At 57.8% G+C, this 13,061-nt stretch overlaps 1 protein-coding gene across 1 annotated transcript in view; it reads left to right on the forward strand.

Moving 5' to 3' along the window:
* The first annotated feature begins 1,080 nt into the window (after positions 1-1,080).
* GALNT17 (polypeptide N-acetylgalactosaminyltransferase 17) overlaps positions 1,081-13,061 on the forward strand; it is a 415,614-nt gene continuing 403,633 nt past the window's right edge. The window contains exon 1 of the mRNA XM_032328265.1: positions 1,081-2,716. Within this exon, the coding sequence (XP_032184156.1) occupies positions 2,479-2,716 (238 nt within the window). The 5' untranslated portion in view covers positions 1,081-2,478. The remainder of the gene's footprint in view (positions 2,717-13,061) is intronic.

Consider the following 13,061-nt stretch of genomic DNA (forward strand, 5'->3'; position numbering starts at 1 on the left):
AGGAGAGAACCCTGCAAGATGCTGGTAAGATCAGCAGTTAATCTGGGCTAAGGACCTCTCCTGCTTTGGAGGGAGAAAAAGAAATGTCTGAAGTTGCATCTTGTGTGGAAACATGTCCATGGCTCAGTGGGTGTTCCCTCTACGTGGCTTCCCGTCTCCTACTCCCAAACAGGCATGTGCTGGGGCGTCAGACCCACCTGGGTTTATAGCCACTTACTGGGGGCTCCAGCCCCTTGTCTCAGCCTCCCTGCCTTCTGTCTTGCGGTGGAGTCCACGTTGGAAAATTATTTTTGCAGAAGTTTCCACTGATTGTACTAGCTTCCATCTGGGTTCCCGGTGAGACATTGTGGGGACCCTGCCTGCCCTGGTGCCTGTCACGTCACCACTGCCCAGTAACTCGGGTTTCTAGTCCCTTGGCTCCTTTCTTGCCCAACACCTGTGGCAGGAAAAGGTCCCTTGGGGCTTTTTATGTGGCTTTTTCATTTGCCTGTTTTGTATTCACTTTTTGCAGGTGCTAGAAAGCAAAACACCAGGAAGACCCGACTGAACCCAGGCACTGAGTTCCAAGGGACTAAAAGGACTAAAATTGAAAAGAACTGTTATTTTTTCAGGCACTCCTCTGTTAAAAATATCAAGTTAAAATGATACATCAGCAACAAAAGCCCCAAACCCCAAACCCCAAGCGCAGAAAGAAAAACTTCAGCGAGATCGGGGTGGTGAGGTGGAAACCACCAGAACGCTTGGCCTTCCCTGCCCGCTCTTTATGGGGGGCGGCCGCGTTCTTTCTTAGGCCCAGGGAAGCGAGTGGATCTAGAAGGGTCTTTGGATTCCGGCCTTCCCAGCGCCGGGCTCCGCGAAGAGGAAGAGGCCGTGGAGATCCGGCCGCCCGAACGTGCGTCTTGCGATGGAAAGAGGGGGACGCGCCCGCGGCGGCGGCGACGGTCAGCATCTCTGCGCGGACGGAGCCCACCCAGCCCAGGGCGCGCGGCGCGGCTCCCAGAGTCGCAGATCCGGGTCTCCAGGCCAGGTTTTCCCTCCAGCCATTCCCGGCCACGCCGCGCGGAGCCGCGAGCGCACGGAGAGGGATGTCTTCATCGCCGCCCGGGATGGAGCGGCCCCGCCAGCCCCGCGGGCGCGGAGGCGCGGGGGTCCCTCCGACGCCGCCCGCGGCCGGCATGGCTTGAGCGCCCCCCCCCCCCCGCCCCGCGCGGCGCCCACTCTCCAGGCGCCCCCGCCCTTTCCGGGTGCGCGCGCACGAGCCGGCGACCGGGGAGCCGTGCGCCCGGCAGCTCCGGGGAGAGGCTGGCCCGCGGCGGCGGGGGAGGAGCTGGCGCCGCAGCCGGTCCCCTCGGGCCGCGCCCCGCCCTCCGCCGCCACCTGCGCGGTCCCCCCCCCGCCCCCCGCCCGGGCTCCGCAAGCCGGGGCCGGGGCCGTGGGCGCTCTCGGTGCCGCAGCGGCGGTGTCCTGCGTCCGCCAATTAGGAGACTCGGCGCTCGGCTCCGCGGGCGCGGGACGAGCGGCGCGGCCCGTGCTGGCGAGCGGAGGGGGCGCCCGCGCGCGTCCCTGCGGCCGCGCTCCCCGCGCCGTTTCGGGAGGGGCAGGGAACTGCCGTGACTTTTGAGGTCCGACTCCTTCCGGCCGGCCTCGCGACGCGCCCGCTCGCAGCGAGGCCGGGGCGACCCGCAGGCCCCGAAGGCTCCCGGCGTGGGGCTGGGGCTTGGAACGCGTCCCGGCGCCCGCGGCGCTGTGCGCGCTGGTGAGTTCGCTGGCGGGGTGGGGTGTCCCCGGCGCGAGGGGCGGAGAGGACGTCGCGCTCTGCCCCTTGGCCCGCCCCTGGAGCTGCCCCCACTTAGAGAGTAACTGGGACTTGAGCGTGACTGCGGAGCCGCGAGGATGCGGGCGCCGGGCGCGGGCTTCCCCTCCGCCGGGTGCGACGGAGCGGGGCGCTGAGCGGAACAAAGGCGCTCGCCCGGGGTAGCGGGTCCAGGACCGGAGACCGCGCGCCGCGACGGCCGCCTGCGGACCAGGGTGGTGGCCGTGCTGCCCCAGGCGCGGCGCGCTCCCCGCGGGCGGGCGGCAAACCCGAGCCCGACACCTGCGCGCAGCTCCCGCCGCGGCGCCCGGGCAGCCCCGCTCCCGGCGACCCGAGGGCCAGCGCCGAGCCCCTTGCCGGTGCCGCGGAGACACCCCCGGCCCCCGGCGCTTCGCGGAGTCGCCCGAAGGGGCCGAGCGCCGCGAACTGAGCAGGCGTCTCCGGGAGCACTTCTGCACACCCAGCGCTTCCATGGGAGCGACTTCGCTGTCCCCCTGACCGCCCCGTCCTCCCCGCCGCCGGAGCGGCCGCGCTGCGGGGCCGCGAGCCTCTGGGGGCCCCGCCGGCCGTCCGGAGTGTGAGGCTCGCACGGGCCCCGGCTGCCCCGCGCATCACCGGAGCCCGAGGGGGCGCGGGTCCGGGGCGAGGGCCGGCGGGCGTGTTTGATGGCTTCACTGAGAAGAGTCAAAGTGCTGCTGGTGTTGAACTTGATCGCCGTGGCCGGCTTCGTGCTCTTCCTGGCCAAGTGCCGGCCCATCTCGGTGCGCAGCGGAGACGCCTTCCACGAGATCCGGCCGCGCGCCGAGGCGGCCAACCTCAGCGCGCACAGCGCCAGCCCCATCCAGGATGCGGTCCTGAAGCGCCTCTCGCTGCTCGAGGACATCGTCTATCGGCAACTGAACGGTAAGGACACGCGCCGGCGCCCACGGGGCTCTTCGCGGGCGGGCCCGGCACCCTTAAAGCCCTGGGGCCCTGCGCGCGGTGCCGGGGAGCCGGTCCCTCCCGGCTCCCGCGGGCTCCCCCTTCCCCTTTCTGCCCTGCCTGGCCCAGAAGGCCGGGGCTGCTGGAAAGAATGACCCGCTTCTTCTGTGGCCCAGCTGTAAGTTTGCTTTTATTGTGGAAACGTGTCAGTACAGCCGGCTCCCGGGCCCCCGCGTGCGGGAACGTTACCTGGAGACTCCGGCCGGACTGCAGAAGCTAGACGCGCGGCGGCCGAGGGGGACGGGGCCGCTGGCCGGCTGACTTGGAGGAAGGAGCTCCTGCAGCTTCGCGTTCCGTGGGGTCAGACAGAGAGGGACACTGTCGGGCTTTCAGTGTCTGCAAAGTCAGGGCCTCGGGTGTGGAGCTAATGCGCTTCGGTAGTGAGTTGAGTGTGTCAGCCGGCTGGACAGCTGATAACCAGGACCCGTCCCTTCCTGCCGCCTGGGTGGAAGCTGCTGTTAAAAACACCTGGTTTCTCACCGGAGAGCAGCCTGAGGGCGACTGTTAGCAGTTCCTGGTGGGCTGGGGAGGCAGTGCTGCAGAGTGTAGCAAAGCGAGGCGTGCCATCCAATTAATGGCAGTTCTCGGAATCTGCCCCGTGTGAAATGTTCTCCTTCGTGCTTCTGGAGAAGGGGGGAGACTTTTGATGTGCCCTGACCACATCTGGCCTGGGGACTGTTAGGTCACTGGACACGTGCTGTTCGCAAGGCCAGAGTGAGTGTCACCTACCTGAGTCCAGGCAGCTCCTGGGGGGTCCGTGGGGCTGGCACCCAAGGCAGATCCCAGGCTGCTGCCTACCCTCCTGAGCTTCTTCCAGAACCACTAATACTCATGAAGATCATGATAGTAATAATTGGTGTAACGTTTGCTCCCCAGTGATCCCTGCTGGGTCCTTCCAGGTGGGATACGGTCGGAACTCTGAGCATCATCTGAAATATCGCCTTGGTCTTATTGGTGTCATGTCACAAGTGTCCAGGGGGTGCTTTCAACTTGTATCTGCCCCAGGTAGTTGCGTCTAGATAAATTAGAAGCTTATGGGGTGGGCCTTTGATTCGACTCAATACCTGCCAAAGACCTACCCATAAGACCCAAGATGGCTTGGGTCTCACTGTTACGCTGCACGCAGGGACACAAGTCATTTTAGAATTGGTTTCAGTTAGGAAACAAAATTTGGTATAGCCACACTCTGCATGCCCTAAAGAGGAATAATAAAATCTAAATGGTATTTACTCAGCGCACACACATGCAGGGACTCCTTTAGTCTTCCTAGCAACCCCAGGAGATAGGGGCTGATACGGCCTGCTGAGTACCGCGCTCCATAGGGGCTGATACGGCCTGCTGAGTACCGCGCTCCATCCCCTAGTGGGGGGCTGGGGCTGGGGATCAAACTTGGATGGTCTGTTCTGGAATTGAGGTTCTTAGTGTGGTGCGGCACTGGCCTGCCCCAGTCTGGCATGTGTCAGAGTCGGACGGAGGGCGCGCTAAGTCACAGGCTCCTGGACCTCGGCCCTGCAGTCTCTGATTCAGTAGATCTGGGGTAGAGGCCTAAGACTTTACATCTGGGCTAGCTGGGGCCTGCACCACGGCCCACTGCCTATGCGGGGCAAGCAAAGAGGAAAACCTATTCGCCCATCAGTGCCCTCCGGTTGGGGTTGGGGTTGGGGTGGGAACTTCTGAGAAGCCCAGAGCCTGCTTCACGTGGCAGGGATGGGGGGTGTTGGGCTTCTCTGCATGTGTGCTCTTCTGTCATGTAAGCAGTCCTCTGGGGAGTGAGGGACATGCCTGGCCCTTGGGGCTGGTTGGGTTGGCCGCCATGCGGTGGGAAGACGGAGCTTTCTGGACTTGCAGCCTCTGAGGAGGGACTGGTGGGAAGACTGGCTTCAGAGCCTTTCCTGGGCCAGGAATTCCGGCCGGGACTCGGTGGGTGCTGTCTTCCTGGCTGCTGAGCGTAATCTGGAGCGAAGGGAAGCCCAGAGGAAGAGGACAGGGCGGAGTCAGGGCATGGGGAGAAGCCTCCGGCCCAGCCTGACCGCTGGCGCGCCGTGCCCGTCCTCGTCCTGGGCATTGTGCGTCCCACCTGTTGATGCAGTAGCCCGCTGGGGCTGCAGGGGACGGGGGCTGAGAGTGGCGAGCGCTCCTGGGACCTGGACTCCAGTGTCCACTGGCTCTGCAGCCTGTCTCTATCCCTTGCTCCTGAAGGAGAAGGAAACCTTGACCTTGGCATTCTTTATTCCTCGGGAATTAAAGGTGGCCTGTGAGCACCAGGCATCCCATAGGAGCAAGGCGGCTGGGGTCCAGCCCTCCTGTACAGAGCGCGAGCTGACGTGTTCAAGGCTGCTCGGCCTTCCTTTGAACCCTTAGGAAGTTCCAGCAGGAGGCACTCCTGGAGAGCTCTACCCCTCCCTGGCCGTGGGCACTGCTGTCCCGAGGGGCTCCTCCCCCCAGGAACAGGTTTCCTTGGGTGTCCTGACAGGCCCCTCCACCACCCCCGCCCTCTGGGCTTAGAGGCCAGGGGGCCCCAGGCTTCCTTAGAATCAGCCTCTCTGCTAACATTCTCAGTGCCCAGATCCCGAATCCTGTTCTTGGAAAAACAGTTACCGGCTGTTGCGCCTGTTGTGTTTTTCTTACCGCAGGCTGGGAACTTGGAGATGCAGGGAAATCACACGGAGATGAGTGAGTTAGGTTTTCCCCCTCCGGACTCTGTCTGGCCCCTGCTTTCCCATTCTTCCGGCAAGTCCCCCACGGCTGCCCCTGGGTGTTACGTGGGACGCTCTGCCCCGTGCCCTGGGCCTGGTCTCTCGTGGTGGCGTTGCAATGATCACACGTGGGTCCAGCTCTCTGCGTGGGAAACCCCACTCCCCAAGGGCCCAGCTTCCAGCAGCTCTTTCCTGAGGAATCCTGGGCAAGCCTAGGGGCTGCTAGTCAGGGCCGGCCCCAGCCAGCGGCAGCCAGAACGTCCCAGGTTCCCACTTGCCAGGGCCTTCTGCCTTCCCCAGCCTGACCCATCTGCTCGCAGGAAGGCCCAGCATTTGCCTTCGGACTGTGGCCTCCACAGGTCAGCCCCAGCTTTGGGGACGACGTCCGGGTTTGCTGTCCCAGCTCCCTTCCTGGATGCCTCCATCCTTTAAAGTTCGGGTCAAGGTCCTTACCGTGGGGTTGGGAGTGGGGTCGAGGGCGGGGTTGTGCCAGGCCACGCGTCTGGGCTCCTCCTGCTCCGAGGGGCGTGAACTTTCTTGTCATACGTGTTCATGCATGTTCTTGTGCTTCCCTGGGTTTGTCTTTTGAGGCCAGAACTGGATGGTTCGCTTTTCAAGGGCTTGAACCATTTTTTGGACTTTTTAATACCACGTCTGTCTTTCAGGCCTTAACCAATAGCACCTCGTACGGGATGTGGTTGGTCCATTGGACGGGGGCTAGTTTTAGGAGGGAAATAGTCTCCACACTGTCCTGGCTGGGTTGGGCTGGGTCAGGACGCTGGGGAGGGAGCTAGAAAGACTTGCCTGGAGAGACCAGGCAGTGTGAGGAAGCCATCTGTCTCCACCGTCGTAGCTGCGCCCTCGTGAGGCTGCCCTGGTCCTTCCCTGTCCTGACTGAAGGGCTCCAGTCCCTCCGGAGGACCTTGGAAGGGAAGCCGTTGCCCGGCATAGGGAAAAAAGCATTTCAGTATATTTTCTTTGAATCTGTGCTTTCTTATAACACAAATATGGTTTTATATTCCTTTTTTGGAGAGAAGAAAATTCAGTCATACTTACTGTAGAAAATTTGGAAACTCTCAAAGGGTTCCATGAGAGAAAAATAATGCCGTGTTGAAATATTTTCTGGAACAGTGACTTCGTGGTTCAGGCCGAGCATTAGGAACCGCGGACCTGGGGACGGATGGATTTCTTGTGGGGTTTCTCATGGGACTCTGCACGGGACTTGTCCACTTCCTGCCCCTTCTGGGGACGTCATTTGCTTCTCTCATTTTGGAGCGGAGAAAGAGGTGACAAGCAGAGATGCTGTGTGACTTAGCCAGGAGGACACAGCCAGGGAAGGGCAGTGCTGAGATTTCCCGAAGGCTGGGTGTTTTCCCCAGCCCAGGGCCGTCCCGAGGAGTCAGGGTGAAGACAGCGTTTCCCTGTCCGCCCTGCCCCATGCCAGCCCCAAGCTCTGGCTGGCGACCCCCTCCCGCACTGCCCACCCCACCCCTGTGCGGTGAAGCCCAGGGCAGCTCTGTCCTAAGAGGAAAAGCGATCGATTCAGGTTCGCTTCCAAATTTAGATTTCAGGAGGATATTGAGCAGAAGCGGGGTGGCTTGGAGAAACTGACAGTCTTTGTGGGAACGGAGAGAAGCCAGAATGACCCTTCGGAGTCCTGCCCCCAGGCCGTTGGGGCAGATGGGGTGTGAGCTGCGGAAATCCCACAGGGGCCCCGGGGCGCCGGCCCTGGCACAGCCCCCCCACAGCCTGACAGCCCAGGACAGCCAGGCAGAGGCCGAGATCTGCTCTCGGAGGCCTCCAGGTGGAGTCACAAAGAGAGGGCTGGCATTTCGAAGGCGCTTCTCCATGAGGCCCGGGGTTGGCCTGGAGACCCCAGAGCTGCCTGGGATGGGCCCTGCCTATGGGAAGGAGGGAGGTGGTGGGGAGGAGGAGAGGGCAAATGTTTGTGTTAAAATCACAAATTTTACACAAGGAGCGTCAGACGGAGGCCAGGGCAGCTCGGGCCTTCACGGGGTGCCCAGTCAGCGGGGCCAGGGTCTGGGCGCGGGGCGGGCGGGCGGGCTCTTTTCCTTTCCCTCTGATGCACGGCCGGCATCTGGAGCAGCCACCTGTCCTGCGGGATGGGGAGCCCTCGGAGGCAGTGTGTGCGACAAGCGCCCTCCTGGCAGGCTTGGCCGCCGCCTGCCCGGCCCCAGAGGTGGTGGGCAAGAGGCCACCGTGCCATTCTCAGGGAAGAAACCCAACCCCCTGACCTTTGCTGTTGCCAAATCGGGAGTGTCCTTTGTGGACAGGAAGGAGGCTTGGTAATTAGAGCCAGAGGCAGCCACGGGAGGAAGGGGCCATGGGCGCTGTGAGGCGCATGGCAGACAAAGAAAATCTGGGATCAGATAGCCGGCAAGTCTCTTCTAAGAATATACAATTGGAAAAAAAACCCAGAAGTCTGCTCACTTGGGCATCAGGCAGACTGGACTGGATGACCCATTCTGGTACCTATTAGCTCCATGACCTTGGGCAAAGCATGTCATCTCTCGACTGAGAAAGGGGGTCCTTGTAAGGCCAGACAAAATGGGACTCGGAGCAGACAGGCCAAGCCCTGAGGCCTGGCGTGTGGCAGCTGGGAGCGCGCAGGCGTCTGGAAGGAAGGGACCCTGCCCGCCTGCCTCCGTCCCGTCCTGGATGCTGGGAGCCACTCTAGCTCATAGCAGGTGCCCAGCAGATATTTCTGGCCTAAATGCACAACGAGCCGCTAGCCATGCTTTGTGGCAGACTGTGGTCATTGTTGTCTGCGGTGTGACTCTTCAGAGGGACAATAGCAAGTCCTTTTCCTTCTCACTTGCCTGGATTGTGAATTAATGGGCATCCGTCTCTCCTCTTGTGTTTGTCTGAGGCCAAATTCTGTTCCCTTCATCTTTCTCCTTTCTCCCTCTCCCACTTGACTTACAAAGATGATGCCTTTGGGTGATGCTTGTGAGACCGAGGAGAAGAAATGGGCCTCTACACCTCGGACCCCAGGACAGAAGCTCACGTGTATTATGGGCACTGGCGGGCGTGGGCTAGGGATCAGGATACGGAGGGGGCAGACATCTGTGGTCTCAGTGGAAAGGTGCGTTGGTGGTCTTACCAGGGACACATGAGGTCCTGGAAGAGTTGCTGGCGTGAGTATGGGGCTGAGGCCTGGACGGGCACGTGGAGGGTACTTGGCCGGTGAGTGTTGAACTTGAACCTGAGGACTCAGAGGTTTTGACAGGTGCACCTCAGAACACAGGTGGTCAGAGCTCCCCTCTCCGGCTTTGCTCTACTGGGGGACCTGACGGGGAAGCAAGTCACACACAATGGTCCGGGCCCAGGCCTGGGAACCCACAGGGTGGCCGGCATGGGGGGCGGCAGGGACAGAGGCAGAAACGTGGGCCGGGACCCAAGGGAGGCCGCATGGCAGGAGCTTGCCGGTGAGGTGGGGCTGGTCTTGGAGGAGCAGGTGGGTCCCACTACCCCGTCTGGATTCGGCGGCACGGCTGTGTTGTAGGGGCAGAACCTACGTCTTCAGCTGCTGCCCAAGGGACCAGAAGGTGGAACCTGGAAGTCCGGGAGAGCCAAGGCTGTGCAGGATGGCCTTTGACTAGGAGCTGCCCCTCAGCCGGGGATTGGGGGGAGGGGTGGCCCCTCAGCAGGGGTGGAGGGTGGGCGAGAAGGGCCTTCCATCCCTCCCCCTGCCCCCCTTTCCTGATGCCTACAAGTCGTGAAGAAAATGCAGGACTCGTTTTGTTGAAAGACCTTCTTCTGCCATAGTTATTGTTGCTCACGGGTCTCTAGTCTAGTCCGACACAAGGATGACAATTGGCTTAGCCACTGAGAGAGAAGTTTTCCCTTTTAATAACGTCCGTCATCGCTAACTGCTGAGCCTCTGCCTCGCCATGCGTGAGTAATAACCCGCCGCCGTAATTGCGGGCGGCCACATGCACACAGCAGCACCGCGCGTGCCGACAGTTGATAGGGAGGAAGGTTCCACCAGAGCCTCCTTCCGTCTCGCCGCAGACACAATGGCTAATTGTGTGATTAGTGTTTGCTGAGGGGTGTCTAATGGTAAGACATGCCTTGTTAGGTGCTGTCCGTCCCTGTGGAGAGTGCACTGAACTCATGGGGCCCCGGGGTTCTAGTTCTACCCTCTTTCTAGGGACCAAACTTCATGTGTGTATAAACTGAGAGCTACATGACTGGAGGGTCCTTTAACTCGCAGATTATGAGTACCCCCCCCATCTTATTAAAACCTCACGCATTCTCCAACAGCCGTTCAGAATCCCTTTAATCCGTGAAACCTTCCCTGTCACCCTGTCAGAATTAATTGTCCTGTGTTCTGGGCTCTTACAGTGCTTTGCATGGGCCGGCTTTTAGCCCTTGTTCATCTCTGCCTTGCATTATAACGAAGTGTTAACGTGGTCAGAGCTAAGAGTTTGCAAGAGAATACATTTTATTCATTTCTAAAAATCCTTCTCTGTGTCATTTAGGAATTAATTCATCGTGGAATGGGCTCTGTCTTGACAAGCCCAGAAGCAGTGGTGGCTAGGATCGGTTGGGCATCGTGAGGTCATTATGATGACATAATTTTATGACATTATATTTCGCCTGGTCTTCATGGTTGCAAGATGGCTGCGGTAGTTCCAGACATTGCATCTTTGTGCAAGGAGGGAAGTGGCCGCATCTCCTATTCTCTAATCTGGGAAGAAAATCTTCTCCAGAAGTGTCTCTGGCATGCTCTGCTCATGGTCTGGAAAATGGTCAAATGACCAGCTTTGCTTCAAGAGAACTTTCTGGAGAAAGTGAGGGTAGCTGAGGCAAAAAACCAAAGAGGGAATGGGGTTTACATTATGAATCCACGGTGTCTGCCATCCCTTCCACACTCCCGATGCTTTTTCAGTGAACATCAAAGTGAAGCAAGACTCTTGGCCAACCAGAAACCAATTACCTAGAATAAAGTCCTGGGCATCTTGGTTAACTGAAATTTGTCTTGAAGGCATCTCATAGATGGAAACTGTAACCATGTTTTGTCATTTTTGTGTCTCTGAAACGTTCATTTTAGGGTTGGTAATGTGTCATAGTTTAACTGGTAGCATTTTTTCTCCATAAAAATGGTATAGCTTGGGATGCCTGCATAGCTCAGTCATTAAGCATCTACCTTTGGCTCAGGTCATGATCCCAGCATCCTGGGATCGAGTCCTGCATCCGGCTCCTTGCTCAGCAGGAGCCTGCTTCTCCCTCTGCTTCTGCCTGCCATTCAGCCTGCCTGTGTGTGCTCCCTCTCTCTCTGACAAATAAATTTTTAAAAAATGGAAAAAAAATTGTGTAGCTTGCAGTCAGAGGCCTCTGAGGTTTGGTGAAGTACAATGTGTACTATTGTACGTAGAAGGTACAATATGCATGTGGTATTATCGTATGTATCATATGTAGTACGTACATATGTATACCAGAGTTTACCTGCACAGTGGTTTTATTGAGCACTTGATACATACCAAGTGTTTTGTGCTCCTGAATTGTACGTCAGGTACGTGTCCTGTGAAGCCCATTTTACATACTAAGGAAGCTGAAACTCAGAAAAACAGGTAAGTCGTCCAGAGACACTCACCTGCTGCCTCTCTCTGTCTCCCTTTGTGAGACGGACGCTCGCTGCCCCCTGGGTAGGCCAACACCCAGTCCTGATCGGCGTTGGTGGCTGGCCCGGGGGATTGCCGAGGGACAGGCGTGGGGGCTCAGTGGCAGAATGGTGGCCGCGAACCTTCCTTCCTCCCTTCCTTCCGGTTTAGCAGTTACCAGTGTGTAAAGTTGTGAAGCTGTTAATTCTAGGGCTCTAAATTATGCTGCGGGAGCTTTAAATCCAGCCCATAATTAGAACAAAATGTGAGAAAAGTGAAATTGATATTAAGTTAATTAAAAGGCTTTGCTTATATTTGCAAGGAAATTAGCACGACGAGAGTGCTGACAAGTGCACATTGTTAATTTCTTCTTCGTTTGGGCAACTCTCAGCAGGCCCAAGGCAAGCTTTGTTCTTGGCTTCTGCCCTGTGCCCTCTCCACAGCCCAGTCTCCAACTTGTTGGTATTCACGGTGGCTTTAATTGGGCAAGAGCAGTGTCATCTTGCGAGGGTTGTTTTTTAGTGGAACCAGGCCTCAAGTCGGAGCCACACCATCCAGCCAAGGGCCCGGGCCCGGACGGATGTGTGGGGCTTTGGAGGTTGTGGATGCACCTGCTTCTGGGAAGCCGATACCACGCGCTGATGTTCCCTTTGGCTCCAGCTCACCCTTCTCGTGCCTGTTCACCATCCTGACCTGTGCGAGAGACCAGAGCTCGAGTATGTGGTATAGGACTGTAGCTTGGAGCTCCTGGAAGGCAGGAACAAGGCTTTCTGACGGTGCCCCAGATCAGGGTCTGCGTTAGGGCCGCTGACATCAGGCAGCTTAGAGCGCTCCTGTCTCCAGTCGGGCTGGTGGGACTAATGCTCTTGTTCACCAAGAAATTTGTTTTGGGCACCGAGCTCACCTTCAGCCTTGCCTGCGGGTAAGTGGGGGCCATGGGACTGAGTTCTGGGTAGAAGGTGGGTGGAAGTGATGTTTCTCACTGTCAGGCTTGGTCCCCCGTGTCCCCTGTGGGGTCCCCCACGCTTTCTCTCTTTACCCGTTCATGGTGGCCTTGGAGTCTGCATCTAAGTGGCATCTAAGATGGAAGGACCCTCAGTCTGTGAGTGACTGGGTAGAACACAGCCCCCCACTCTGAAGCTCTCTCCCGATGTCCCTGTGCCTTTGGACCGTTGTGTTAAGCCGCTGAGATCTTGGAGCTTCGCTGTTACAACAGCTAGTGTTAATCCTGACTGATTCAGTCAGGCAGAGCCGGAACCCTGGTCTCCCTAAGTGACAGGCCGGCCTGTCTACTCCAGGTCTCTACCTTGATTAATATGACCAGCAGGTACTCGTTGAGCTAAACAATAAGTGGTTTGGGGTACGGTGGTCGGCTTGGAATCCATCTGGCTCTGGACCAGCTTCTCTGTCTGATCTGTTGGCTTTAAGAAAAGAGTCTTGTTCTCAGTGTCCCGGTGTTCTATTTACGGAGTGATGGAATGATTGTAATCATCCCCTACTTATGCTCCATGTTGGAGCTGAGGGATAAGTATTGAAATACAGCTAAGTTGTTTGCAATTATAAAGAACTAAATAATATATGCATTGTCTTTATTACAGCTTCTGCTGATAGGAACTGGCATTTTTCAAGATGAGACAAACTGAAAAGGTTAGCTTAAGAATTAGCAATTTAAAAAATCATGATCTTTGCTGCCACTGCATTTTAAATCATGCAAACATTTATGTTTGTGCCAAAGTTCCACAATTTCCTTTAGAGCAATTACTGAAATGCATTCACAGGATAAAAATGGAGTTCAGGGAAGAATATTTAAGAGCTCTTTAATGATGTTACAAACTTTGCTAATTTGCCAAGTTGTTCTAAAATCCACTTTGATTTTTTTTTTTCTCTCACTACCCATCTTCCTGCCATTGAACTGATTCCAGAAGGTTTGAAGAAGGGGGCTGC

The sequence above is a fragment of the Mustela erminea genome, chromosome 20 (genome assembly GCF_009829155.1).
Source record: "Mustela erminea isolate mMusErm1 chromosome 20, mMusErm1.Pri, whole genome shotgun sequence".
Classification (NCBI taxonomy): Eukaryota; Metazoa; Chordata; class Mammalia; order Carnivora; family Mustelidae; genus Mustela; species Mustela erminea.